We start from the raw sequence: 25,196 nt of genomic DNA on the forward strand, positions 1-25,196 counted from the left end.
TGTAATTTCCCAAAAGTAAAACGCAATTATTGTTCAGATTTAAATATATATCTATATATATATAGATGCACATATACATTTATATATATATATGCATGCATATACATGTATGTTGTCGTATGTATATTTGCATCATTCCATTACAATTACATTTAACCTTAAATGTTCTCTCTTCTCTTCTCTCTTATTTGCTTATATCGTATTGTAATATGCCAAGTTTATGTGTGACTGTGTGTGTGTGTGTGTCTGTGTGTGTCAGTTTTGGGGCTGAGTTTGTGGGTGCGAAGGAGGAGGGTGGGGGTGTGAGTGTGTGTGTGTGGTGTTTCATCAGCGCCAGTGTGCACACACGACAGGATTACAATTCAAATTTTGCTACATTTAAAAGTGCCACGTCACGTTTTTCATCCTCATCATCATCATCAATTATCAATCATCATTAAAATTTGACAAAAATTGAATTAATATTTATTTGATACTTATGCATATGTATATGTTGTGTATGTGCAGTGTCTGCATATCGTAATCGTAATCGTAATCATAGTAATAATAATAATATAATAATTAGTGTCCACGCACGTACACATGCATACATATGTATGTGTGTGTGAGTGGTATATGTGTGTTTTTGTTTGTATGCATTTCCAATGTCACTTGCTCTCTCGCTCGCTCACTTGCGCGAGTTCGATGCTCGGCCATAATTTGCATAATTAAAATATAAATACAACTACATACATACATCATCATGATCGATCATCATCATCATCATTGCGTTTGTGGTGATCCAAGATGATTTATCATTATTATCAAGGTTCTAAATTTGTTTCTCTTTGCGTTGGTTTTTCATTTCTTTTCTTTTCTCTTTTCTTCTTTTTGTTTTTACAATTTCTTTGTTATCGACATCGATATTCGGGTTTATCGACATCGCACGTAATATATAGCTCACTTAATTGCACGTATATATATTATTATTATTAATTATATTATATAATATCCTATTTATTTCGTTATCATAATTTATCATATTATGCATATGGTTGTTATCATTGTTTTTTTGTTTTTGTTTGTTTGTTGTTGTTGTTGCGCTGTTGTTTTCCAAGCTGTGTCTGCTTTTGATTGATTGTTTTTACAATTGTTTCATAGTTCCTCCTCTCTTTATTATTATTAGTATTATTAATATTGTTGAACCAAACAGAATTTGAAACCTGTCTATGTGTGGTGGTGGTGTTTTAAGTGTTTTTTGTTTTGTTTTTGTTTATAGTAGTTGTCTGTGTTTTTTTTATTACAACACATCATTGATTTGAATTCAACTATTTAATAAAAGCAAAGGCAGAAAATAGTTAAGTAATTACATAAAATTCGTTTTGAGTGAATGAAAACATGCGGCGTTAAAAAAATTAAATCAATTACAAAATGGTTTTTTTGTTTTTGAAATTAGTTAATGTAATAAACAACATATGCATAAAATCCAATATGTTGCAAATATACAATTTGCATTTCAATTTAATTTGTTTATCCTTTCTTCATTCATCTTATAATTTGTTTGTCGATAGAATTTAGTTTTCTTCTTTGTTTTTGTTTTTTTCTTTTTTTGTGGTTTTGGGTTTTATTTTTGCTGCTTCGCTGCTCTCTAATCGAATAAATTATGCTATGCTAAAAGTGGGCTACAAGGTTTTCTCATCACTTAGCACTGTCCCTTAATAATTATTATATGTATTTTATTATATGCTTGTTTGTTTTTTTGTATATAGGTATAAGCTTTTTGCTAAACGAAGATCAACTATAATTATAAACATAAAATTTTACAATGAAAAAAATAATAATATATATATATGTAAAAAAAAACTCAAAATTATTGTAAATTTACGAAAATATCTCTGTTTCTTGTTTAATTTGTGGTTGTGGGGAGGGAACGTAATTAATTATACAACATAATTATGTTCTCGGGCATCGCACACACATACATGTGCTCACATACAAACACACACGCAGACTCACACACATACTCCTCAATACATATGCGCTATGTAAAGTTAGAGTGCAAGTGTGTGGGTGTGTGTTGTGTATGTGTTTGTGAGTACATGTATATATGTTTACATGTATTAGTTTGCGTTTTTGAGTACAGTTCGAAAAATAAAAAGTGCTGCCAAGTTAAACTTTACACTTTCACTTCCCACTCTCTTCTTCCAACATCCAACATCCAAGTGCAGCGTTACAAATCCTCTTAAGGATTCGGAGTGGGGGCGGGCGGGTGAGGAAGAAGGCCACTAAAACATTATTGGTTATTTTTTTTTTTTTTTTTTTTTTATGCGCGGTGGTTGTTGATATTTTGTTGTTGATGTTGTTAGTGTTGTTCTTGGCCTATTTTTTTTTCCTTTTGTTTTGGTCAAAGTTGTTTTTGGCGGCCGTTGTTCCTCTTCTTGCTGCTGCTCCTGATTTCCGTCCCTGTTTCTCAGTATTTATTTATCTGTGTTTGTGTGTGTGTATGTGTGTGATTGTGTGTGTATATCTATTTTTTAGATGTTACATTGTTTCAATTGTTTATGCATTTTGCTTTAAAAACGATAATTTTCATCGGCCATATGAATGGCCCAAAGAAATTTGGTTCTTTGGGTTTTATTAAAGATCTTCTCAATCGGCACACCATGCTTTTTGCACCTGTAGATGATAAGAATGGAAGAGAGTGAGAGTTCAATCAGTTTAATCATAAATAAATTAGTGCTGTATAATAGGAATGCTTACCATGCCACCGATATACGTGGATCGAGATAATTTAGTTTGGATGTGCTCAGGGCAATGGTCTTATTCTCGTCTCTATCAGTCTCTTGTAGTTCCAATTTTTTCAGCTGATCCTTCATGCGCTCCAGCTGCTTGGCCTTCTTATCGGCCATCACCTTCTCCTTCACAGAGCCACGTTTGGCCGCCTTCTTCAGATCCTGTTTATCAACACACACACATATAGATATGCATATTTAGTATAGAATCATTCGCATAGTCGCAGCAAAATGGAAACTTACATGATATTCGGACTCGCAGTCATCGATGGCATCGCGCTTGGCGCGTATTTTCTCTTTAAGGTTCTCCATCGATTTCTGATGTCCCTTGGGCACGGAACGCTGATGGTTACAGAGAATGGCAACGGCACGATTGGCGCGATTATAGGCGAGCAACTTTTCGGCAACTGTGGCATCTCCATCCGTTAGCAGATCCAATTGGCTTTGCAACGTTTTCGATGCGTTATATGTACGAAATACTTTAGCCGTTAGTCCTATACAGAATGTGTAACATTACATTAAATTCCATAGATATGATGATAAATGCGATTAAAGATAACTTACCCTCCATCAGCTCCTTGAGATGCTCGTTTAGCACTTGGGTATTAAGGCGATCGAAGAGGTCATCGCCCTCTTTCTTGTTCTCCATGAACAATTCAAGATTCTTGAACACACGCTTCTCCACCTCGACCTCGTTGTAATAGCGTATGGAATCCTTACCAGGGAAATCAAATACGACCACATTCTCCTTGCCATTGAGCTCTTTATGCAGCTGCACATGCTCCACACGCAGCGAACAACAACCCACGGTATCCGCTTGATCCTCATCCTTTTCGTTGCCCGCTCTCAGCGCTAGCTTATCGATGAAATAGAGAGCAACAGCCCGTTGACGTACACGCATCTCTTTCGATTTCCATTCGTCACGATATGTGGCACGTATCTTGTCAATCACCTTGTCCAGGCGTCGCGCCGTTTCGTATTTGATGTGATCCTTCTCGCCCTTGAGTTTCGACGACGGATTCAACATGATGTACTTCACCTGGCCCTGCACATTCTCAATCCACGAGGCCAGCCATGTGACAGTGTTATCGTGACGCACCTCCTTCCAGCGTTGTCCGGGCGGCGGTGGTGGCACTTTCGATTGTTTGCCACAATTGATGGACACATCGGAGGCGGAAATGCGGCACTTGATCATGCCCATTTTAGGATGTTCGCCACGACCGCGAAACAGACCGGGCGGCTCCAAACGGAAATTGCCAATTTTCTCCTTGTGGCCATCGATCATACAGAAGCCATATTCCTTAACCAAGGCCTCGTTCTCCAGCTTCTTGGAAAGTTTCTCCTCTTTGGTGGCCGCTTTACGCTTCTCGGATTCGGCCTGGAAGTATTCGAACATCTCCTGGAAATTGCATTTGCGAAAGTCTTTGATAATCTCCTTCTCCTTGGCGCTCATCGTTTTGCGGAAATCCTTGAAGAAATTGTTATTGAATACATCCTTGGTGCAGTAGTCGTGATTCAACATCTTGGCATAGAAAGTGGCCGCCTCCTCAGTGCCCTCGGTTAACTCCAGCGGTTTGCCGTCGTAAAAGAAGCGCACGTTGCGCGGCACACGTTCGTATGGGGGCGCAAATACGGGTCCTTTGTGCTCCAGTGTTGTCCATTTGACGCCATCGTCGCGTTTCTCCTCTTCCCACCTTAAAAGAAGAGCAGCACATGGACGTTTAGCATTCGTCGACAACTTTTTGCTTTTGCTGTTATTTGTCTTTGAATTTTGCTTTTGCTTTTGGGATTGCGATTGGGATTGCGATTGCGATTGGTCACACTTTTTATTTGCACTGATTTTATGATGAGCAGCACTTGCGACAACCGTGGAGCTTGCTGTCTTCAGCTGTTGTTTATTAAATAGAACAACTTGCAGCAGTTGGCGCTTGCCAACGAGAAACATTAGCGGCGATATCGCAACAGCAGCAGCAGTTGCCATTTGCCTCCAACAGTCGCATTACGCAAAGCGCGAAGGTGGGACAAATTAAAGTGCTGCTGCTGGTGCGAACATAACCTCAAAAGCAGCAAACATCAGCAAAGACCCCAATGAACAGCTGACACATACACGCGTCTCGCTGCGAATGGTAAAAGCAGCGCTGTCACTGCCAAATGTGACTTTCAAAATATAGGTCAGTGACATTCAAACTTCGCTGTCACACATGTCGTCGACTTCCAAATTAATAGTAATAATAATTCAAAATTTTGATAATTACCATCGCCACACTTCCTCCTCCTCATCCTTTTTGCCCTTGCGCGATGTCTTTGTGGGCGACGTCGTCATGACCTCCGCTTTAATCTCACTCTCCTAATACACGAAATAAAAAAAATATAAAATATAAATATAAATTACCCAGAATGAAGTTCGATTCGAATGCGATTATTTTGATTATAATTTCTAAACACTATTTTGTGTGATTATTACCTTTTTGATCTTCTTTTTGGGCACTTTTTGTCCATAGTCATCGTCAACTTCCTCCTTAATGCGCTTCTTCTTGTTCTTCTTCTCCTTGGACTCCTTTTTGACCTTCTTGCGCGCCAGCAACGGAATGTCATCATCATCGTCAGCGCCACCATCGAAATCATCAACGGGTTCCTGTTTGCGTTTCCGTATGGCCAACGGCACATCCTCATCATCGTCATTCTCATTGTTACCCTCATCCTCGTCGTCGTCATCATCGTTTAAGGCGCTGTCTTCTTCGTTGTAGGTCTGCTCCTGTTTGACAACAAACGATGGCTCATCGGGACGAAACTGTGACAGGGAATAATCACAGGAGCTGGCCTGTGATATGTTAAAGCTCTCCTCTTCTTTTTTCACATCCACATGCTCCTCGTAGCCATTCTTATAGCCATTGCAATCGACGTTTTGCTGTTGATGATGCTGGTATTGTTGCTGTTGCTGCTGCTGCTGCTGCAACTGTTGCTGGAAGTGTTGTTGCTGCTGTTGAAATTGTTGTTGCTGCTGCTGCTGTTGAAGATGATATTGTTGCTGCTGTTGCTGTTGGAGCTGTTGCATTTGTTGCTGCTGCTGCTGTTGCTGCAACTGCATTTGCAAAGGATCTTCGTTCTCCAGTCCATGTCCTTGTGAAACGGGCTCTGGCTTGAGAAAGACACCATCATAGGAAGAGGGATCTTTTGTCGTCGTCGATGCTGATGATGATGATGATGAGCCGCCGTGCCTTGAACTTGAACTCGAACTGGAATGTTTGCTTCGCGATGATGACGACGACGATGAGCTCTTGTGGCGTGAGCTCGACGACGAAGAAGATGAGGAGGACTTGTGCTTGTCACGGCTAGAGGAACTGCTGCTACTGCTGCTGCGATCTTTATCCTTGCGCTCTTTATCCTTGCTGCTGCTCTTGTGGTGATCTCTAGACGACGATGACGACGACGATGATGAAGAAGACTTGTGCTTGCCGTCCTTGTCGCGATGACTGGACGACGATGATGAGCTGCGATGCGAATTGCTGCCATCGCTACGTTCTTTATCGCGATGCTTATCCTTGCCGCTAGAGGAGCTGCTGCTGCTCTTATGCTTATCCTTGTCGCTGCAAAAGTGAACATGAATGCAATTAGTCTATGGCTTGAGAGTTGCTGTCGTGACACCGACACCACTTACCGACTACTACTGCTGCTACTGCTCTTGTGTTCTCTGGACGATGAGCTGGAGCTTTTGTGCTCGCCACCTCTGTCCTTATCACGATGCTTATCCTTGCTGGAGGACTTGTGTTTACTGCTGCTGCTGCCGCCGCCGCTGCTGCTGCTGCTATGATGGTGATTATTATGGTGTCCATTGGTGGTTACACCATTCGATTGCACTTCGCAGCTGCCGCCATTTTGCACGTGTAAATTCTGAAGTGGTAGAAATAAGTAAAGTCAACATATGAACTGAATTTTAGAGGGAAGGGGAAATATATAAATATGTACATTTGCGAAAAAGGAAAACTACGATTGTTTCTTTGTTTCATATTAAACTTAATTCTATACTTTAATTAGCTGTATACATATACAATATTGCAAGCCGTGTGCAACATACATAAATCAAAGTGATCCCATTGAACTACCTGTGTGATCGTCGTCAGCATTGCAATTTAATTGTTGTTTTTGTTGTGGGTGACACATTTACAAGCACACAACTAGTAACAACTCAGCCTCTGGCCAATTGTCGATGATGATTTACAAGCTCACACACATACATACATATGCTCAAATGTAAGTGGAAATAGATACACCACACACACACACACCACGTGGTGAAAAATCAACCCTAACAAATTTAAATGTACTTCTCGAATAAGAAAATATTTAAAGGTAAGAAGAAGCAGAAGTAAGACATGGCGACCGACGACCACTGTTTAGGACGCATGTGGAGAGGTGGCAGGGGAAGGGGAAAACACAGTTAGCGTAGGAGACTGCACTGTGTTGTGGACTACTTTGCCATGTAGCATCGCACAATTTTGTGTTATTTTGCTTAACTGCAATAGCAACGGATGGATCAAGGCTGTTGTGCTGTTAGCATATGCACACATACATATATAAATGCATACATACATATGTACATTCATACGCACACTTATAGTATATGCATACACATGTGATTACATTGGCACCCTCTGCGTAGTGTGACCGAATGTCACAAATTCAAAAATAACGCAACATTACTGCGCGAAATGCATTTTTTGAATAGATTTCAATGTTTTTACAAAATGCAACCACCAAACACATAAACACACACACACTCAGACACACACATACACTTGCAGAGATTGTTAATCTTATCACACTGCAATGATAAACATAAATACGTTTAGCGTGTGTGCTGCTGCTCTTGCTGCTTAAACAATTGTTTAAATATTTAATACAAAATACAACAATAACAACAATTCTCGGAAATCATCATCACACGAAAATACCGCTGTTAGTATTTAGAGCAGCGAAAATCGGTCACACTGTACCTGTGCCAAATACACATTGTCGCTTTGCCGCTGGCTCGTCTCGCCGTTTTCCATACTGCGAGCCTGCCTACCTCACCTCTTCTCTCTTGCTCTACCATGCCTGCTACTTGCATTGTCGCCATTTTTCGTAAATTACCAAAAGGTCTTTTATACTCTCTTCACATTTGTAGATTGCAGCAATGCGCGACTGGTGAACTACGGAGACTACGCATGATTTTTTTTGTAAGCGCAGGTAGACCGGACACTTGCCTCTAGCACTGCTGACTTTTCGAGAGTACTACTTATATTTTCTTGGCATGCAAAAAAAAGAATTGTGATCAACACGTTTACAACACACAACACACACGTTGCGATATTGCAGGGGCAGCACACTTTGCTGAAATTACATAAAAAATAAAAATACGTCTCGAAATTTACTTACATTTTCAGCAGCCACATCCCCACTCATTTTGCACAATTTCTCAGTTGGCAGTGCGGCGCTCTCGGCTTTTTCCCAACTTCACTTTTTTTCTTTCGTTTTTTTTTTTGTTAATTTTAATTTGCTTTACGCTACACTTTAAATTTATATATTTTTGTTGTTAAAATATATATATTTACGTATATATATATATGTATTTAAGGTATTCGGTAAATGCCGCTGCTAGCTACTACATAAGCTAGTTTTGTGCCTTTTGCATTTACTGCGCGAGTTTGTACTCAAAATATATAAAAAAGAATTTTTCCAAGTCCCCAAGATCTTACACACAGAGTCTTTCTCTTTTTACAGCGCGCAGCGGCCACGCGAACACGTTCGTACCGAATCAACTTCGAACTGTATGCTGCGTAGGGATGTAACCAGCGTGACCGCAAGTTCAATGCTCAAAATATACCAACACTGCTTAGAAAATATACGCAAACGGCCGCCATGCATAAAAATACCAGCTACCAAAAAAAATAATAATGATAATTTTTGAAGATGTAATTTTTGTCGCCATAATAATTAGTTTTATTTTTATTAAGCTAGCGTTTAACAATTAAATGAATTTATGAACAATTAATAGACCTTGCAAAAAAGTCAACTATAAGGTCTCACTCGGAAAATTGCCGCAAGTCATTATCGATAGTTTGTGTTGTATGTCGACGATGAGTGTGTGACGCTCATCTTTGGTTTTGCATTTTGTTTTCTTTTTTCGTATTTGTAATAGGTGCACACTGTTCGGACAATTGAGAAATATAAAAAAAATAAATTAAATAGCATTTTGTGTAAAACGAGGCAAACCAGCAGCTTAAATGGCCAGTCGTGGTGGCACAACAATAATCACAGCCACGACTGGCGTCATACACACTGCTGTGACATCGACGACGGCAGCGCTGCAAACGATTACCAACGTGCTCACCGTTAGCTCTGTGCACTCGAGCAACAGTAACAACAACAACGTGAACATTTCTAATAACACCAACAACAGCAGCAGCGGAGGAGCTGCTGCTGCACATGATGGACATGCCAACGATGCCGCTGCCGCAGGTGCTGCTGCCGATAATGGCAAACCGATGTATCCGCGTTTGTTTAACAAAATCGTATTGACGCTGGAGAATAGCTTGATACCCGAGGAGAAAATCGATGTGACACCGTCGAGTCAGGATGGCTTGGATCATGAGACGGAGAAGGACTTGCGCATACTGGGCTGTGAGCTAATACAAACGGCTGGCATACTGTTGCGTCTGCCACAAGTGGCAATGGCAACGGGTCAAGTGTTATTCCAGCGATTCTTCTACTCCAAGAGCTTTGTGCGTCACAACATGGAAACGGTGGCCATGAGTTGTGTGTGCCTGGCATCGAAGATCGAGGAGGCGCCACGACGCATACGCGATGTGATTAATGTCTTCCATCACATTAAGCAAGTGCGCGCTCAAAAGTAAGTTGATTAGAGCTATAAATATGCTTCGATTTCTAGACTTTCTTCTTCTGAACATTGCAGGGAAATCACATCCATGGTGCTAGACCATTACTATACCAATCTAAAGACGCAAGTCATTAAAGCAGAACGACGTGTGCTCAAAGAGTTGGGCTTCTGTGTGCATGTGAAGCATCCGCATAAGCTGATTGTCATGTATCTACAAGTGCTGCAGTATGAGAAACACGAGAAGCTGATGCAAATGTCGTGGAACTTTATGAACGATTCGCTGCGCACGGATGTCTTTATGCGCTACACACCTGAGGCCATTGCCTGTGCCTGCATTTATCTGAGCGCCCGTAAACTTAACATCCCGCTGCCTCATAGTCCACCGTGGTTTGGCATCTTTCGTGTACCGATGGCGAACATCACAGACATTTGTTATCGCGTCATGGAGCTGTATACGCGTGCCAAGCCTGTGGTGGAGAAGCTCGAGGCTGCTGTGGAGGAGCTCAAGAAACGTTATATAGATGCGCGCAACAAAACGAAGGAGGCCAACACGCCGCCAGCTGTCATCACAGTGGATCGCAATAATGGGTCGCACAATGCCTGGGGCGGATTCATACAACGTGCCGTGCCGCTGCCCACCGAGAAGTCACCCAAAAAGGATTCACGCTCGCGCTCACGATCGCGTTCACGCACACAATCGCGTACACCGCGCTCAAGATCGCGCAGCCGTTCGCCGAGTCGCGAGCGACAGAAGAAATCGCATCGGGAGCGGGACAGGGAACGGGAGCGTGAACGAGAGCGTGATCGAGACAGGGAGCGCGATCATCGCGATCGTAGTCGCTCGTCGCGTTCGCGATCACGTTCGCTGCCCAAGCACAAGAAGAAGTCACGGCATTATTCGCGTTCGCCAACGCGTTCCAGTTCGCCGCACAGTAAACATCGCAAGCGGTAAGTTTGGCAAGACACTCTTGAAAATCTTGAAATTAATTGTACATTTTTTGTTGGATAGCAAATCGTCGAGAGATCGCTCCGATTACTATGTGAAGAAGGAGCGGTCCAGCAACACGGGCAGCAACAATATCAGCGATGGCGACAAGTATCGTAACTCTGGCTCCAATTCCGGCAAGTCACACAATCGCTACTCCTCGCATCGCAGCAGCGGTGGAGGTGGAGGAGGCGGTGGTGGTGCAGGAGCAGGTGGTGGTGGTGGTGGCGGTGGTATTGGCAACAATCGTGGCGTGCACAAGCATCGCGAGCGTGAACGCTCCAGAGATAGAAAGCGTTGATTAACACTTCTATTTTTTTTTATTTCTTTGACAGCATATGTATAATTTAGTTGATTCATATTGCGCTTTAAGTTATAAATTCCACTTTTAAGTTAAAACGTCATTGTAAAAACAGAGAAACCACAAAACAAAAAATAAGGAAATAAACGAAACTAATAAACAAACTGAAATGAACTGCACACGCGAAAAAAAAATTGTGAATTTTGGAAATTGTTAAAATGCTTATTGAGTTTTATGGTTTATGGTTAATCGCATTCACTGGCAGTTTGTGTAGAGAAATTTGAATTAAACGAATTTTGAAAAACAAGATTATTTAATGACTTAATATATATATAAATTGAAATTGAATTGAAATTGTAAATTGAAATTAATATGCGATTGAAGTAAAGTAATTACAATGTATTGCTTCTTGCAAGTTTATTATGCGATCGTTGTACAATTTGTAAGATATATCCGCAATGGGATATCTACTATAGATGGTGTTGTGGCTTTAAAATGAATATTACAAAGTGCATCTGCTTAGAATCCTCAAACTTGTATAGTTATCAGAGATAGACCGACAGAGAGCTTCTCAAAGAATTCGTACATTTTAGTTTTTATCAACCAAAGACACATTTACATGAACGAATTCAAAAATGTCTTTGTTACATGTCATTGCTCCTTTTGTATACTCTCTGTATAGCTGCTGGGCATTAAGTAATCCTTTGTCGCCATGGTTTCATATATACAATAATGAACAGTTTCCAAGTTATATTTAACTATACGGATACTCGCTATTCTACATACACATGGATTAATTGTTGGGCCTTAGACAATACGATTGATTAGCTTGATTTTGTTTAACGTATTCTGTTTTTTTTTTTTTGTATTGTAATTTTTCTTCTTTTTTTTTTTTGGAGTGCAGCAAAGCTTAATGGCAATCCATATCGACATTGAAGAACTTTATATAGTGTTCATAATTATCATCATCACATAGATTTCTATACAGTCATTGAGTATGATAGCAGCGAGATCTGCGGATGATCCAGCGAAACATCACGAAACTCGGGCGTGAAACTCAATATGAAAAAGCTAAAGATCGTGGCAATAATCCATTCCGAAATGGAGCTAATCACATGATAATACCAGCCGCCATCCGAAGGATACCTGAAGGGAAGATTATCCATTAAGAATTTAAGGAAATTGAAATGCTGTCGCTTTCTACGCACCATTGGCGTGGATTTTGTCCATTGAAGAGAATGTGCGACATCACTCCAGTCACCGCCAGCATGATGAACAGGATGGTGCAACAAACGGACATTCCCAGTCGAAGATGGGCGGACAGACGAGTGCCCGCCATGGGTACAATCATGTATGTGATGAGGGCCTGCATCCAGAAGTAGAGCGTGCCACAGCCAAAGCAGCAGAAGGCCCCAATGAAGTGCACAATCCGCACATTCGTCTCCTGAAAGTTGCCCACGAAACTGATGCCCAGGCAGGACAACATGCCGAACCACAAGGCCCAGCGATTGTGACGGAGCACGACGCTGCCCAGTTCTGGATTGTGTTCGCACAATTGCAGCACATGGCGATAGCGTATATAAATGGTGATTCCCACTAAACAAAAAAAACAACAACAATCAGAAGAGCATTATCAACACATGAGTCATGCGAGACTGAGAGTGAGAGAGATAGCACTTACATAGCACACTGCCGATGTTAATTAATTGACCAAATATGCAGCTTTCAGGCGAATAGGTGGCTGCATCACTGATGTACGGCACTGTGGGCACCACATGTCCTTCGAGCACAGCCACAATATAACTATTAAAATTTTGTACATACAATTAATGTTCATAAAAGATGATAACAATGGACGAAAAGGATTCTCGTCTAATGACGACTTACGTGCCCAGGAATGTCACCTGGAATATTAGAAAGACTGCCACCGGCAGTAAATAAACCCTAGACATTATGCTAGGCAAGCGGCACAGTTGTTGTATATGAATATATTGCAAATGCGCAAAAACGCAGTGTTTTGATTGGTTCTCTCACCCACTGTGTTCGTCGTTGCTGCTGCAACGGTAGTGCAGTGTGTGGTGCTGCCAACTTGCTTCGATATGCAATCGATAGAGCGACGCAGTGTGGCCTTGTCTGCAAGATGCCGATAGTACATTTTGAATTGCTAGTTGCGGTCACGCTGTGCAGTCCCCCCAACAACAACAACAATAACAATAACAAAACCGTCAACGAAATTGACTTTATGATTCAAATTGTACGGAAATAGCGTTGACAATAGGAATCCCGAAAAATAAAAAAATAATCTACATTTTCAAACATCTCTCCACTAAAGCGGTATGTAGTGTAATGTGTAAAGTGTGTGGCCATTTAATAATGCCTCGATGCACTTACAGGCAACAACACGACTGTGGGGCATGAGCAACTTTGTGGAAATCGACGGCTCCTATTTGGAAGGCGGCGGTCAGGCGCTGCGCAATGCCATCAGCCTGAGTGTTATACTCAATCGTCCGGTGCGTGTGGTCAAGATACGTGCTAACCGACCTAAACCCGGTTTATCACATCAGCATTTGCATGGCGTTCATCTCTTGCGAGCTATTTCACAAGCCGATGTAAATGGCGATGCGCTGCTCTCCACCGAGCTGGAGTTTACGCCACGCCGCATCGAGGGCGGCATGTACAAGGTGGACACACGCACAGCGGCCAGCATAACGTTAATCTATCAAATGGTGATGCCGGTGCTGTTATTTGCCAATAGCTCATCACGCGTTGATGTGACTGGCGGCACAAATGTCGCCTTTTCACCCCAGGTGGAGTATATGCAGCAGGTGCTGTTACCCAACCTCAAGCGTTTTGCTGCCAACACGGCTATGGAACTGAAGGTCTTGCACCACGGCTTCTATCCTCGGGGCAATGGACGTTGTCAACTCAACGTGGAACCGTTGCAGCAGCCGTTAACAGCAGCTCAATTCATGGATTTCGGACAATTTCGTGAAGTCAAAGGTGCTGCCTACTATGCGGGTCGTTTGCCCAAATTCATTGCTTACGACTTGCAGCATTCGGCGGAGCGTGAAATCCATCGTCTATGGCCAGATCATCAGTGCAACATTCAGGTGTTTAAGCACACACCGGATCGTGCACGAGATAATGGAGCCGGCATCATATTGACCGCTTTGACCAGCACCGGTTGCGTGCTCGGCGCTGGCTCAGTGGGCGAGAAGAACATCGATGGTCATATGATTGGCTCGAATGCGTCGTGCGAGCTGGCCGGATACATTAAGAACGAGGTCTGCGTTGATGCGCATCTGCAGGATCAGTTGATCATTTTTATGGCTTTGGCTAAGGGTTGTTCGCGTATGCGCACATGTGCGTTATCCAAGCACACACGCACTGCCATCTATGTGGCGGAGCAGATGACTGGCGTGAAATTTAACATTGAGTATGGTGACTTTGGTCAGACGTTTGTCAGTTGCGAGGGTCTGGGACATTTTAATAATGTGTAACAAGACTGTTTGTAGTACTCTTAAATTATTTATGTTAAAATATATACATATATATACTTTATATACATATATATATATATATTATTTGTTATACATATATATTTGTTGTTGCTGTTGCACTAGAGCCGGCGAAATATGGCCAAGAAATGATCCCCTTTGTTGCGCACCACCTTGGCGCCCTCCTCGCTGCTCTGATATAGCTTGGGAGTGATGGGATCTTCGTTCTAATGAAAAATAGGGAAATTAGAAAAACGATTCTGCACTATTGGGGAACACAACTTACAGCTTCAGTTTCGCTCAATCGCTCGTACAGCGGATGTTGTGTCATGTGTGAGACAATCCACTTGTGTAGATCCTCCACATCCGTCATTGTATAGACCAGACCCTAGAAAACAATACCACATTAATAATAAATCCATTTGTAATGCGTACATTTGCAAACTCACGCCACTGCGTAGCACATAGGCATACTCGGAGAGCAGCGCCTGATTGATGATACGCCACTTGTGCTTAGCACGCTTGAAATGCGGATCGGGATACAGGAAGAACATTTTCTCCAGCTGTCCCTTCTTGAAATAGTTGGGTAAATATTTCATCGCATTCGTGCGTATGCAAGCAATGTTTTGATATCCTGAGGTCTCGTTGCTTTTTAGTCTGAGTGCCGCAATTCGATCCACAACATAGTCCGACACCTTGACACGTATCTCCATGCCAATGGACAACTTTTGGGGGAACATTTCACCCAGCGTTACCAAGAAGCCGCCATAACCGCAACCAATGTCAGCAAATTCCACTTGCTGTTCGCTGCCTATATTGGGATACAGTGCACGCCAGTCGACATCCTGGGGCCGTGCAGGACTGCAATAAAAAGCTATATTTAACTTTGTTTACATGGTTATTTGATTTTTTTACTCACTAATCAAAGCTGTGATCGGCTATGGGATTGGAGTGCGCGCGCTGGCGATAGTAGCGCTTCTGTGGCAGTCCAGTGACAGCGGATGTAGAGGACAACACCTCGCGCTCCCGCTCTTGGTTGTTGGTTACCATTTAATCAATGAATTCCTAACTAATTGCAGTGCAATTTGTATTGTCAACAAAATGTGCTTTACACATGCAGTAGTGTTTGTTATCGATAATAGCGGCAGTTACCTATCGTTGGCAGTGCGACCAGAGTGAGCTGTGCAAACAGTTTGTTGGTATGTGGTGTTTGGTATATTCAACATATTTGCCAGCGTCGGTCACATAGTGCCATCACAGTTGCCATCCCTAACGCATTGTGTATGCATTACGCATTTGCGAAATTTACCAACCACACAAATTTCAGATTTAAAGTGCAATTTCAAAGCCATTGCCTGTGACGGTGTCAGTGCAAAGTGAAAGAAATCGCAGCCGCAGAACGTGCCACAACTGGCAGCTACTCTGGCCATGTACGCCACCAACAATGGCAGCACAAATAAGGCGCCAAATAGGTAAAGTTGTCTCGAAAGAGTCGCGGCGCTGTACATTGATGTTTTTGTTAAACAGCGTTTGTTTATTGTTTGCTGCGTGTTATTATTGTATGTACATATATGTGTGTGTTCTTATAGCAATGCCACAACAATGTTTGATAACACCATCACTGTGACACCGATCAAAGTGGAGCTGGGCTCGGGGGCATTAAACAAAACATCGCCATCAACAGCGCCGCAACTGCGGCGTCCCAATGCTGTGATAGTTACCACACAACAGCTTGCGATGCCAATGCAAATGCAAACGAATAGCGGGAGCGGCAATACTACAACGTATGGAACGCAAGGCGGCACAACAGCAGGCGTAACCGTTGTCACCTCCATGTCGTCGAATACAACGCCGCCCACAACAACAACGACAACGCCAACGACGCCCAAGGAGAAACCCAGCAAAGCGGCACGCGTTCAAATTGTACGCAAACCGCCGCCCACCATCGACAATTTTTGGCCAAACATTTTGAGCGAGGTGAACGGCATCGGACAGGTGGACGCTAAGCATCAGGTGCTGCCGTTGGCACGCATCAAGAAGATCATGAAACTGGATGAGAATGCCAAAATGATAGCGGGTGAGGCGCCGCTACTCTTTGCCAAGGCCTGTGAGTATTTCATACAGGAGCTAACCATGCGTGCCTGGGTGCACACCGAGGAGAGTCGACGTCGCACGCTGCAGCGTTCGGATATTGCTCAGGCGATTGCCAACTATGATCAGTTTGATTTCCTGATTGATATTGTACCGCGCGAGGAGATCAAACCGTCAACCACACAGAAAACCACCAAAGAGCCAAATGCCAGCTCAAATGCCACAGCAGCAGCAGCGGCCGCTGCGGCAGCCGCTCAAGCTGCATCGGTTGCAACTGTCGGTGGCGGCGGCAACAATAGCACAACCAATACGGCGACTTTTGTACCTGCTGCTGCTGCGGCAGCGGCGGCGGCAGCAGCTGCAAGTGGCCTCAAGTTGGATCAGTCAACGGCCGAAGTCCTGGGGTATAGCGCTGTCAATACGGATCTGTTTGCGGCGGCGGCAGCGGCCAGCAATACGGCCGGGCAGCTGCAACAGTTGACGGCGCAACAGCATCATCATCAGCAGCAGCAACAGCAGCCGCAACAGTTGCAAATCATACAGCAGGGCGCCGGTGCGCAACAGTTGCAATATTTTATTGCGTTGCCCGGTCAGCAGCCGAATCAGTTGGTGCAGCAGGTGCAGCAATTGCATCAGCAACAACAGCAGCAGCAACAACAGCAGCAACAGCATCAGCAACAGAATAGTCTGGGTCTCAATATTGTTACGCAGCAGCCGACTCAACAATTAATACTCACCGCTGGTCCCAATGGCCAATTGACAGCGACGCCGGCGCCTAGCACGGCTGCCCAGCAGCAGACGGCATTGCTGCAGAATCTGGCACAGCAGCAGCAGCAACAACAGCAGCATCAGCAACAGCAGCAACAACAAATTCAACTGCTGCAGCAGGTGGTGACGCCAACTGGGGAGCTGACAAATGTGCCCGTAAGTTAACTATCTAAGTAAAAGCTGGATTGTTCTGACTAAATGACCCGAAGGGATTTTCTTTTTACTTAATTTAGTCACGACAGATTACGATAACATCGTTTATGTATATTAATGTTCTATTCATTCTTTGTTAGATTGCCATCAATGCGAATCAATTGCATTTGCTGCGCATGCAGATGCAACAACAGCAGCAGCAACAACAGCAAGTTGCTGCCGTGCAAGCAGCAGCAGCGGCGCAGCAGCAACATCAGCAGCAGCAGCAGGTGATTATTCCGACGCATTTGCTGACGGCACAACAGATACTGCAGCTGGGTGGGACGCCAACAAATGCCACAGCGATAACACAGCAGCAACTGCAGCAGCATCAACAGCAGCAGCAGCAGCAACAACAGCAACAGCAGCAACAACACCAGCAACATATACACATCAATGCGGCCAATGTGACCACAAATAATGCAGCCAATGCCAGCAGTAACAATGCGACGCCGATATTTATCAATGCGACGGCGGCAAATGCGTCGCAAAACGTAACGCAAGCGCAGCAGCAGCAGCAACAACAACAACAGCAGCAGCAGCAGTCGCAATCGCAAACAATTACAGCATTAACCAGCGATCGAACGCTGAGCGGTGGCTTTCGGTAAAACCCTAAATAGCCCAGTGTAAACGTAAGCAGTAAATAACAAGCAAAAAAACAAGAATTCTTTAATTGTAAGTGCAAAAGTGAAAGAAACCCCAAAAACACACATACACACACACAAACACACAGAAACCAGCTAAATTGTAAGCATATTATACAAATTGAAAATAGGTTTAAGAAACGCAACAAACGTCGAGGCAATGTGACCGTTAGCAATCCATATCCAAGCATCGGGAGGCAATTTTTAAGAGAGATTCTTTTATATTGGGGTTTTCGATTTTGTCGTCCTTCTTGGTTTCATCAATTATCGAAGCTAGGAGACGACGCCAAGCAAAACGGAATTAGTTTAGCAATTAACTGGAATATCGCAATGAAACTTTATTCTCATGTGTGTAAATTGAAAAGTGAAGCTGAACAGCGGTAGTGCTGCTCTCTCTATCTTTCTATCTCTCTCGCTCTCCATCCCTTGGAAGTGTGTACATATCATAAAGAAATTGAACAAATTGCCTGCCTACCCTGCCCAACACACTCAACCGCACACGCACACGCACACACACACACACACTGTTGCCAATGTACAGAGAAAACAATTCGCCTAAGTTAACCAACACTGTGTAAGTGTGTGTGTGGGTGTGTGTGTGTGTGTGTCGAATTATCAATTATATGCTAAATTGTAATAGCGAACAAACAAAATAGCTGAGGAGGAGCATTCCGCTGCCAACAGGTTTCACCGCATAATTTTAACAATCTCTATATATTTATAATAGTAACAAACCCCTTCCATCATCCCCTCTTCCCTTTCACCCCCACCCCACACCCCTTAAACACAACACTTGTGGACAGTAAATTAGGTACACGTATGGAAATTTATACAATAGGTTATACAATTGCTTATTTATTTTTCACTAAATTATTTAATGCCAATTTTTGGATTATGTAATTGGATTTTTTGGATTATGCAATATTTTTCCATTTATTTATCTTCTTTTTTCAATATTCTTTAACTAGCCTCTGATCAATTAGAAATTCTAAGTGTGCCAATTTTTACCTGACTTATTTACCAATAAAATGCTTTAGACCCTGTACTTGAAAAGTAAAACGAGTCTATTGTATTTGTCTAATTCAGCAGAAAGTTTATTTACGGCTTTGACTTGAGTTTATTTTGAAAAAATACGGGGTATCTTGCCGTCTAACAAATTCTGTCCACTTTCGTGCTTATGTAGTGAAATACAAGTATTTGTGTTTTTATTCGATGTAGGACGTGCAGAACAATCGAATCCCAACTTTGATTGCATGTTCTCTCGATTCTCGACTCCCGATTCCTGATACTTATTTTCTTGTTCGTAGAACAAGTTTTTGTATAAATTTTTATGTGAGCCGCAGCTTGTTGCAAGTGGGATTTTTTATTGTGCAAGCTTTGGTGCAAGTAGCCGAAGATAATTAATTAATAATTTAATTGATATACATGCATTAAGTTAATAGTTTTATGTTTAAGCGGAAAACAAAATACATGCAAAAAAAACAAAACAAAAACAAAAAAGAATCCGAGGCACTAAAGTCTCCATTTATTTCTTCTTGGCGAGTATCTTATTGATGTCCTGTAGCTCTCGAGTGCTCCACGGTTCCAGAGGATCTGGTGGCGACTCTGCCTTGCGTCCATGGGCCGAACGACCGCGTGACGTTGCCTGACGCTTGCTCTCCAGCTCCGCATCGCTCTCCTCCGGCGAAACTCTGCAAGCCAAGTGGATTGACAAAGGAAACTACATGGGGAGTGGGCAAGGACTCAAGGACTCACTTGTTCTTCCGGCGAATGCGTGCGCTTTTGGCGCGACGCGCTGCCTCATCCTGAGCTGGCTGGCATTTGCGTAGATGGAACTGCTTCATGGTCGCATGCACCTGCTCCTCGGTCGGCAAATCTTCGCTGTCCTGGCCACCGTTGCCGTCCTCGGTCTCCACCTCGGCCTCCTGCTCAATGGTAAGCACCTCCTCGGCCACAGCCTCCTCAAAGTTAAAGCCCTACCCAGACCAGGACGTTAAGTAAAGGTAGATTTGTTTTCGGACAGTCCGGAACTTACCGGCTCCAGGTCTAGCTCGGGCAACTGTTGTCCCCACACCGAGCACATGGCAGGTTTGCCATCGAAATGCGATGCCCGCTGAATGTCCGCCTTAGAGAGCGCATTGTGCGTGCGCTTGGCCAGGGATAGTTTGCCTAGAATGGGACCACCGCTGTCGCTCTCCTCCGTCTCGACCTCGGCCAGCATGTTCATGAACTCCTCCAGTTTCTTGGGGTCCACAATGTCCTTGGGATCCTGAAACAAGTTGGTTAGATTACCCGGCATGGGCATGATCAAGGCAGGCGATGCAGCGGCAGCGTCAACCGCAGCAGCTGTTGCTGCAGCTGGCGCTTGAGATGTGGGAACAGTGGGAACAGGAGGCACCGCAGGCTTCTTGGCTAGCTGCGGTTGTGTCTTAAGCGTCTGTTCAACCAAATCGAACGCCTTGTTGGCCAGCTGCTGCAAGCCGGCAAAATAGTGCGGATCGTGGGTATCCGGTCGTTGATCCGACATTAGGATTAGCTCGCGAAATGGATCCGGAGCAGGAGCAGCCACTGGAGCTGTTGTCGTTGTCGTGCGCAATTGGACGCCATTGCTGGAGGCCGGATTGTTGGCAAAGCTCAGCATATCCATGGCATTGGTGAAATCGGATTCGGTGTGCAGATTGTAGGGATCCTTGAGCTTTTGCTTGGTCACCTTCACGGGACTGGAGATGGAGGCACGACCCCACATCAGGCGACGCATCTCCTCGCCGGTCATGCCGCGTTTTTTCAGCGCCGTCAACGTAACGCGTCCCACTCGCTGGAAAAAAAAGAAAAGGAACGTCACCATAAATTCCTTTGCAGTACTTTAAGTATTCACCTTCCAGTTGGAGACAGCGCCTTTGCGCTGCTTGGCTCGGGTCTTGCTCTTGCTTTTGATGACCATAACGCCGCGCACCTCGAAGCCCGTATCGTCCGCCGGACCCAGCGGTATGGAGTAGGCCTCAAGATATCCCTTGGCATCCGCTTGAGGCACAGCACGCTCGAGTGTGACGACGATTTTGGCCCATTGCTTCATCCACTCCTTCTCCGACTGCTCGATGACTGTGACATAAGTGTTGCCCATCATGGCAATCAACATGTTGAGCAGTAGAATCGGCACAAAGATCATAAAGATGACAAAGACGGTCTTGGAGAGATTCGGATATGTGGTCTGATTGAGATCGGGATACTGCAAAACAGAAGGATAATCAGTGTGGTAGTAGATAGAAAGTTAATCGCACTCACATTGTAGTCACCTAGGGTGGTCTGAAAGAGGGCCATCCAGGTGCTGGTGTAGGTGTTGAACATGGTCGACTGCACCTGCGGATGACCCTTGTAGAGGAAGTAGAAGGCCTGCGAGAAGCCGCACAGCACAATCGAATAGATGATGCCAAAGGTGAACATGTCGCCAGTGATCATAGAATAGATCATGGTCACAAAAGGTCCCGTCAATCGAATGGCACTGCAACGGACCCACTAAGCAAATAATATCCCCTAGATCGCAGCTCGACTTACCCGGCGAAAAACATGAGCAGAAACCAGCTGCCGGGCACAGCAAAGATGAGAATGGCCTCCTCGGTGTCCGTGTCGCCGATGAGTCGAAATGGTATGCACGCGAGGATCAACAGATTGGAGAACAGAAATATGGCCTTCGCTGGAGCATGGGACTGTGTAGCGAAATAATCAACTGAACGTCAACTACAATATTGCGATTTAACCGGCTCACCAGCTGCTTGAGAAAGGCAGAAAGTCCCTGGTTCTTGATCTCATCGCCCTGCTGAAAGACCACATAGCTGAGCACGCCAGCAATCGTCGCCAGCTCGGCACAGTAGCGCGCCACGGTTTGCGCATTATAATCATCGCCATTGCCATTCCCATTTGTATCGGCTTCGTCATCATCCTTGAGTGCCGCAGTCGCTGGTGCGGATCCTTGATCATCGTCATCGCCCTCGTCGCCATCGTGCGCAGGACGCAGATACACGGAGACGGATAGACAGAGTAAATGGGTGGAGAGAATGAGCAGTCGCTTGAGAAACTGATTCTGGGCAAAGGTTTTCCATTTCTCCTCTAGCAAACGTTGTATAATGCCACCGTCCAACATGTCCAGATGCTCTGGCTTTGTGCCGTTCAGAATGATGAACAAGGCAGAATTCCAATCTGCAAAGAAGCAATCGAGATGCTCAGGGGACCAGTGAGCCGTTCAAAAATACACTGGAGATATCTGGGGAACGTTTACGCTTTCTAGGAAGTCTTGGCATGTCAAGGAAGCCTTTAGGATGTCAAGGAAGTCGCTGAGATAAGGGAACCATCGGGTTTTCAAGGCATTCTTTAGGAAGTCAAGGAATTCTCAAAGACAGTTATACTAGGAAGGAAAGCACTGAGACAACAAGGCTTATGCTCAATATCAAGCGGACCTACGAGCATCAAATCGACCTCCCGAGATCTTAGGAAATACTCAAGGATTTCTAATTACTTGCGGGGATATCAATGGCAACGACGAACATCATAAAGAACTCACCGAGATGTTAAGGAATTCATTGCAATGTTTAGGAATTCGTTGAGGTGATACCCTCAGGTGTAGGGAAATGGAACATTACTTACTGGTGCGTCCGTCCGGTAGCAGCGTGTCGAGCGCGTTCAACGGATATCCGGAGCAAGTGATGTTACTGTAGCGCCAAAACTCTCGAGCCGAGAGCTCCAACATCTCACGAAAGACCTCAGCACGTCCGAGCTTGCAGGCGAGCGTGAGAGGCGTCAGACCCGTCTGATTGACAATACCATTCTTAGCCGGGGTCTTGGGATGTCGCAGGGCATAGCCAAACATGTCCAGCTTGTCGCAGACGACAACCATGTGCAGTATCATGTTGCCAAAGGAGTCCTGGGCATCGGGATCGGCACCACAGTCGACGAGCAGATTGTAGACGCTCTCATTGGCACAGCAGGCGGCCCAGGCCAACGGATACTCGCCCATGTAAGCCAAACCCTCGTAGTCGGTGCTCTTGGCCGGATTCATGCGCTGCTGATCGCGTGGCAAAAAGAAGCTGCCAATCGCACGCTGATTGATGTCCGCCCCGGCTTCAATGAGATCCGCAACGAGTTCGTTGTTGCTATACGCTATCGATAGATGCAACGCACTGGCCCCCAAATATTCCTCCCCCTCCATCACGTCCAGGGCCAGATTGGGAAAGACGCGCAGCAAGACGCGGGCGAGTTTCGTATGGATCTTGGAGTCACAGATGATGAGCACATGCAGCAGACTTTCGCCCAAGGCGCCACGATATTGCATCTGCCAGCAGGCCTTGTGATCCTCCCACTTGCCCAGTGGATCGTGGATCGATAGCGATGCCTCAATCGGTATAGTGACCTCGGTGTGATCGCGGTACTTCCAGCGCAGGAATTCGGCACGATTGATCATCTGACCCTTGCCATCATTGTACATGAATACCCCAAACTGTTCCCGTATCAGTTGCTCCACCGCAATCAAGCCGCCCGTATTGATGGCATCAATCAGATCGCCACCTGCAAGGGAATGCAGTACTAGCAGCGGACTTCCTGGACTGGACTACTTACCACGCTTGTAGTCGGCCAGCTTGTAGAGCAGGCATTTGCAGGCCGTGGCCGAGGATTGCGAGATGACGGCATCGAGTATGGCGCCCGGTTTCATCTCGGGCGCCTTTTTGCGCAAACATTTCTTCAGCAGAAACTTCATCTCCTCTCAAACGAGACGTTGCGTCTCGCAACGCGACACCTACGCGACACAATGCAACAGAGAGCAGCGTGAGCTATGTTGTGTTTTGCATTGCGCAAGCTTCTTGTTTGTTCGATGCCCCACTCCCACTTCCCCTGTCCCCTGTGCCCCGACGCCTCCTCCCGGGTCAGCTGCTCGCCGTTGTCCTGGCAACGAAAACAAAAGGTGCCAGAGCTACCCACGTGACACTGACATACGCCCTCTATATGCAACGGATTGTCCTAGCTACAAGCAGCCTTGAGAGCACATCGAGGCGAGGAATTTCTTCACAATCCTATGCGCGTCTGCTCGACAGCTGTGTACCCTGGAGGTCCATTCGCTTTTCTAAATTGTACTCAGCTTAGCAGTGATTTATTTTTATGGTAAGTTTGCCTTATTTACAAATTCGATCTGAATTTTTTTAATAATTTTTTAATAATTATTACTATGAAGATATCATTTTTTTTATTCTTTGCGCGTCTGCTCGACAGCTGTGTACCCTGGAGGTCCTATCACCTTCCTAAACTGTATTCATCTTAGCAGTAATTTGATTTTATGGAATGTTTGCCTTAAATTCGATTTGCGTTTTGTTTAGTAATTGTTTATACAGAAAGTTTATGGTTATTTTTTCTATTCTCAGTGCGCCTACTCGACAGCTGTGTACCCTGGATGTCCTATCACCTTTTTAAAATGTATTCAATTTGGGGGTCATTCATTTTTGAGGTGTATTTCCCCTATCCACAAATTCAATCTGATTCTTTTTTAATAATTATTACTACGCAAATGTTTATGGTTACTTTTTTCTATTCTCTGCGCGTCTACTCGACAGCTGTGTACCCTGGAGGTCCCTTCACCTTTATAAACTGTAATCAGTGATTAATTTTTAAGGTATATCCTTATCCACAAATTCGATATAATTTTTTTTTGGGTAATAATTATTTATACGCAAATGTTTATGGTTATTTTTTTGTATTGCATTTTTGTTGTTTTTTTTTTATTATTTTATTTAATTATGTATATAAATATATTTGTTTTTGTTTTTCTTCTGTTATTTCTTAGGGCTAGAGTATTGATATATCGGATATACTGTAAAATAAATTGTATAATGTGTATGCTTTGTTGTTGTTGTTTTCTCGCCTTTCGCTCTTTCTATCCATATTCTCATTTACTTTTGCTTTTCTTATCTTTGCGTTAAGATCATATCATCATCGTCATTCTCATATCATGGTATTATATCATATCATTGCGATTATTACAAAAATGTTTGTATATATGTTTGTTGTTGTTGTTGTTGTATATATATAAA

At 44.0% G+C, this 25,196-nt stretch overlaps 7 protein-coding genes across 8 annotated transcripts; 3 read left to right on the forward strand and 4 right to left on the reverse strand.

The window, feature by feature from the left end:
* Positions 1-1,601: 1,601 nt before the first annotated feature.
* LOC133847105 (DNA topoisomerase 1) lies at positions 1,602-8,578 on the reverse strand. Of its 2 annotated transcripts, none has more exons than XM_062281904.1 (8): positions 8,187-8,578; positions 6,430-6,662; positions 5,236-6,358; positions 5,027-5,118; positions 3,336-4,465; positions 3,015-3,265; positions 2,740-2,933; positions 1,602-2,655 (listed from the first exon to the last, which is right to left on the reverse strand). In XM_062281904.1, the coding sequence occupies exons 1-8, from the start codon at positions 8,211-8,213 to the stop codon at positions 2,553-2,555; spliced, it is 3,153 nt and encodes a 1,050-aa protein (XP_062137888.1). In that variant the 5' UTR covers positions 8,214-8,578; the 3' UTR covers positions 1,602-2,552. The 2 variants fall into 2 exon arrangements, with proteins under 2 accessions (XP_062137888.1, XP_062137889.1); XM_062281905.1 differs by lacking the exon at positions 8,187-8,578 and adding an exon at positions 6,875-6,910.
* Positions 8,579-8,919: 341 nt separating this feature from the next.
* Positions 8,920-11,108, forward strand: LOC133847107 (cyclin-L1). Its single transcript, XM_062281907.1, has 3 exons — positions 8,920-9,660; positions 9,724-10,596; positions 10,658-11,108. The coding sequence occupies exons 1-3, from the start codon at positions 9,035-9,037 to the stop codon at positions 10,932-10,934; spliced, it is 1,776 nt and encodes a 591-aa protein (XP_062137891.1). The 5' UTR covers positions 8,920-9,034; the 3' UTR covers positions 10,935-11,108.
* Positions 11,109-11,781: 673 nt separating this feature from the next.
* LOC133847111 (DNA damage-regulated autophagy modulator protein 1) lies at positions 11,782-13,000 on the reverse strand. The gene is made up of 4 exons (XM_062281912.1): positions 12,822-13,000; positions 12,616-12,737; positions 12,143-12,530; positions 11,782-12,080 (listed from the first exon to the last, which is right to left on the reverse strand). The coding sequence occupies exons 1-4, from the start codon at positions 12,884-12,886 to the stop codon at positions 11,915-11,917; spliced, it is 741 nt and encodes a 246-aa protein (XP_062137896.1). The 5' UTR covers positions 12,887-13,000; the 3' UTR covers positions 11,782-11,914.
* Positions 13,001-13,114: 114 nt separating this feature from the next.
* LOC133847109 (RNA 3'-terminal phosphate cyclase) lies at positions 13,115-14,499 on the forward strand. The gene is made up of 2 exons (XM_062281910.1): positions 13,115-13,268; positions 13,328-14,499. Exon 2 carries the CDS (start codon positions 13,349-13,351, stop codon positions 14,432-14,434), a length of 1,086 nt encoding a protein of 361 aa, XP_062137894.1. The 5' UTR covers positions 13,115-13,268; positions 13,328-13,348; the 3' UTR covers positions 14,435-14,499.
* LOC133847110 (tRNA (guanine-N(7)-)-methyltransferase) lies at positions 14,460-15,580 on the reverse strand. Its single transcript, XM_062281911.1, has 4 exons — positions 15,351-15,580; positions 14,881-15,292; positions 14,718-14,819; positions 14,460-14,658 (listed from the first exon to the last, which is right to left on the reverse strand). The coding sequence occupies exons 1-4, from the start codon at positions 15,479-15,481 to the stop codon at positions 14,554-14,556; spliced, it is 750 nt and encodes a 249-aa protein (XP_062137895.1). The 5' UTR covers positions 15,482-15,580; the 3' UTR covers positions 14,460-14,553.
* Positions 15,581-15,693: 113 nt separating this feature from the next.
* LOC133847106 (methylcytosine dioxygenase TET) lies at positions 15,694-19,033 on the forward strand. The gene is made up of 3 exons (XM_062281906.1): positions 15,694-15,903; positions 16,021-17,446; positions 17,584-19,033. Exons 1-3 carry the CDS (start codon positions 15,860-15,862, stop codon positions 18,088-18,090), a joined length of 1,977 nt encoding a protein of 658 aa, XP_062137890.1. The 5' UTR covers positions 15,694-15,859; the 3' UTR covers positions 18,091-19,033.
* Positions 19,034-19,127: 94 nt separating this feature from the next.
* On the reverse strand, positions 19,128-24,305 carry LOC133847112 (uncharacterized). Its single transcript, XM_062281913.1, has 9 exons — positions 23,734-24,305; positions 22,765-23,682; positions 21,890-22,320; positions 21,679-21,830; positions 21,409-21,625; positions 21,002-21,352; positions 20,162-20,941; positions 19,882-20,102; positions 19,128-19,817 (listed from the first exon to the last, which is right to left on the reverse strand). Exons 1-9 carry the CDS (start codon positions 23,870-23,872, stop codon positions 19,652-19,654), a joined length of 3,375 nt encoding a protein of 1,124 aa, XP_062137897.1. The 5' UTR covers positions 23,873-24,305; the 3' UTR covers positions 19,128-19,651.
* Positions 24,306-25,196: the final 891 nt, after the last annotated feature.

This window comes from Drosophila sulfurigaster, chromosome X (genome assembly GCF_023558435.1).
Source record: "Drosophila sulfurigaster albostrigata strain 15112-1811.04 chromosome X, ASM2355843v2, whole genome shotgun sequence".
Lineage (NCBI taxonomy): Eukaryota > Metazoa > Arthropoda > Insecta > Diptera > Drosophilidae > Drosophila > Drosophila sulfurigaster.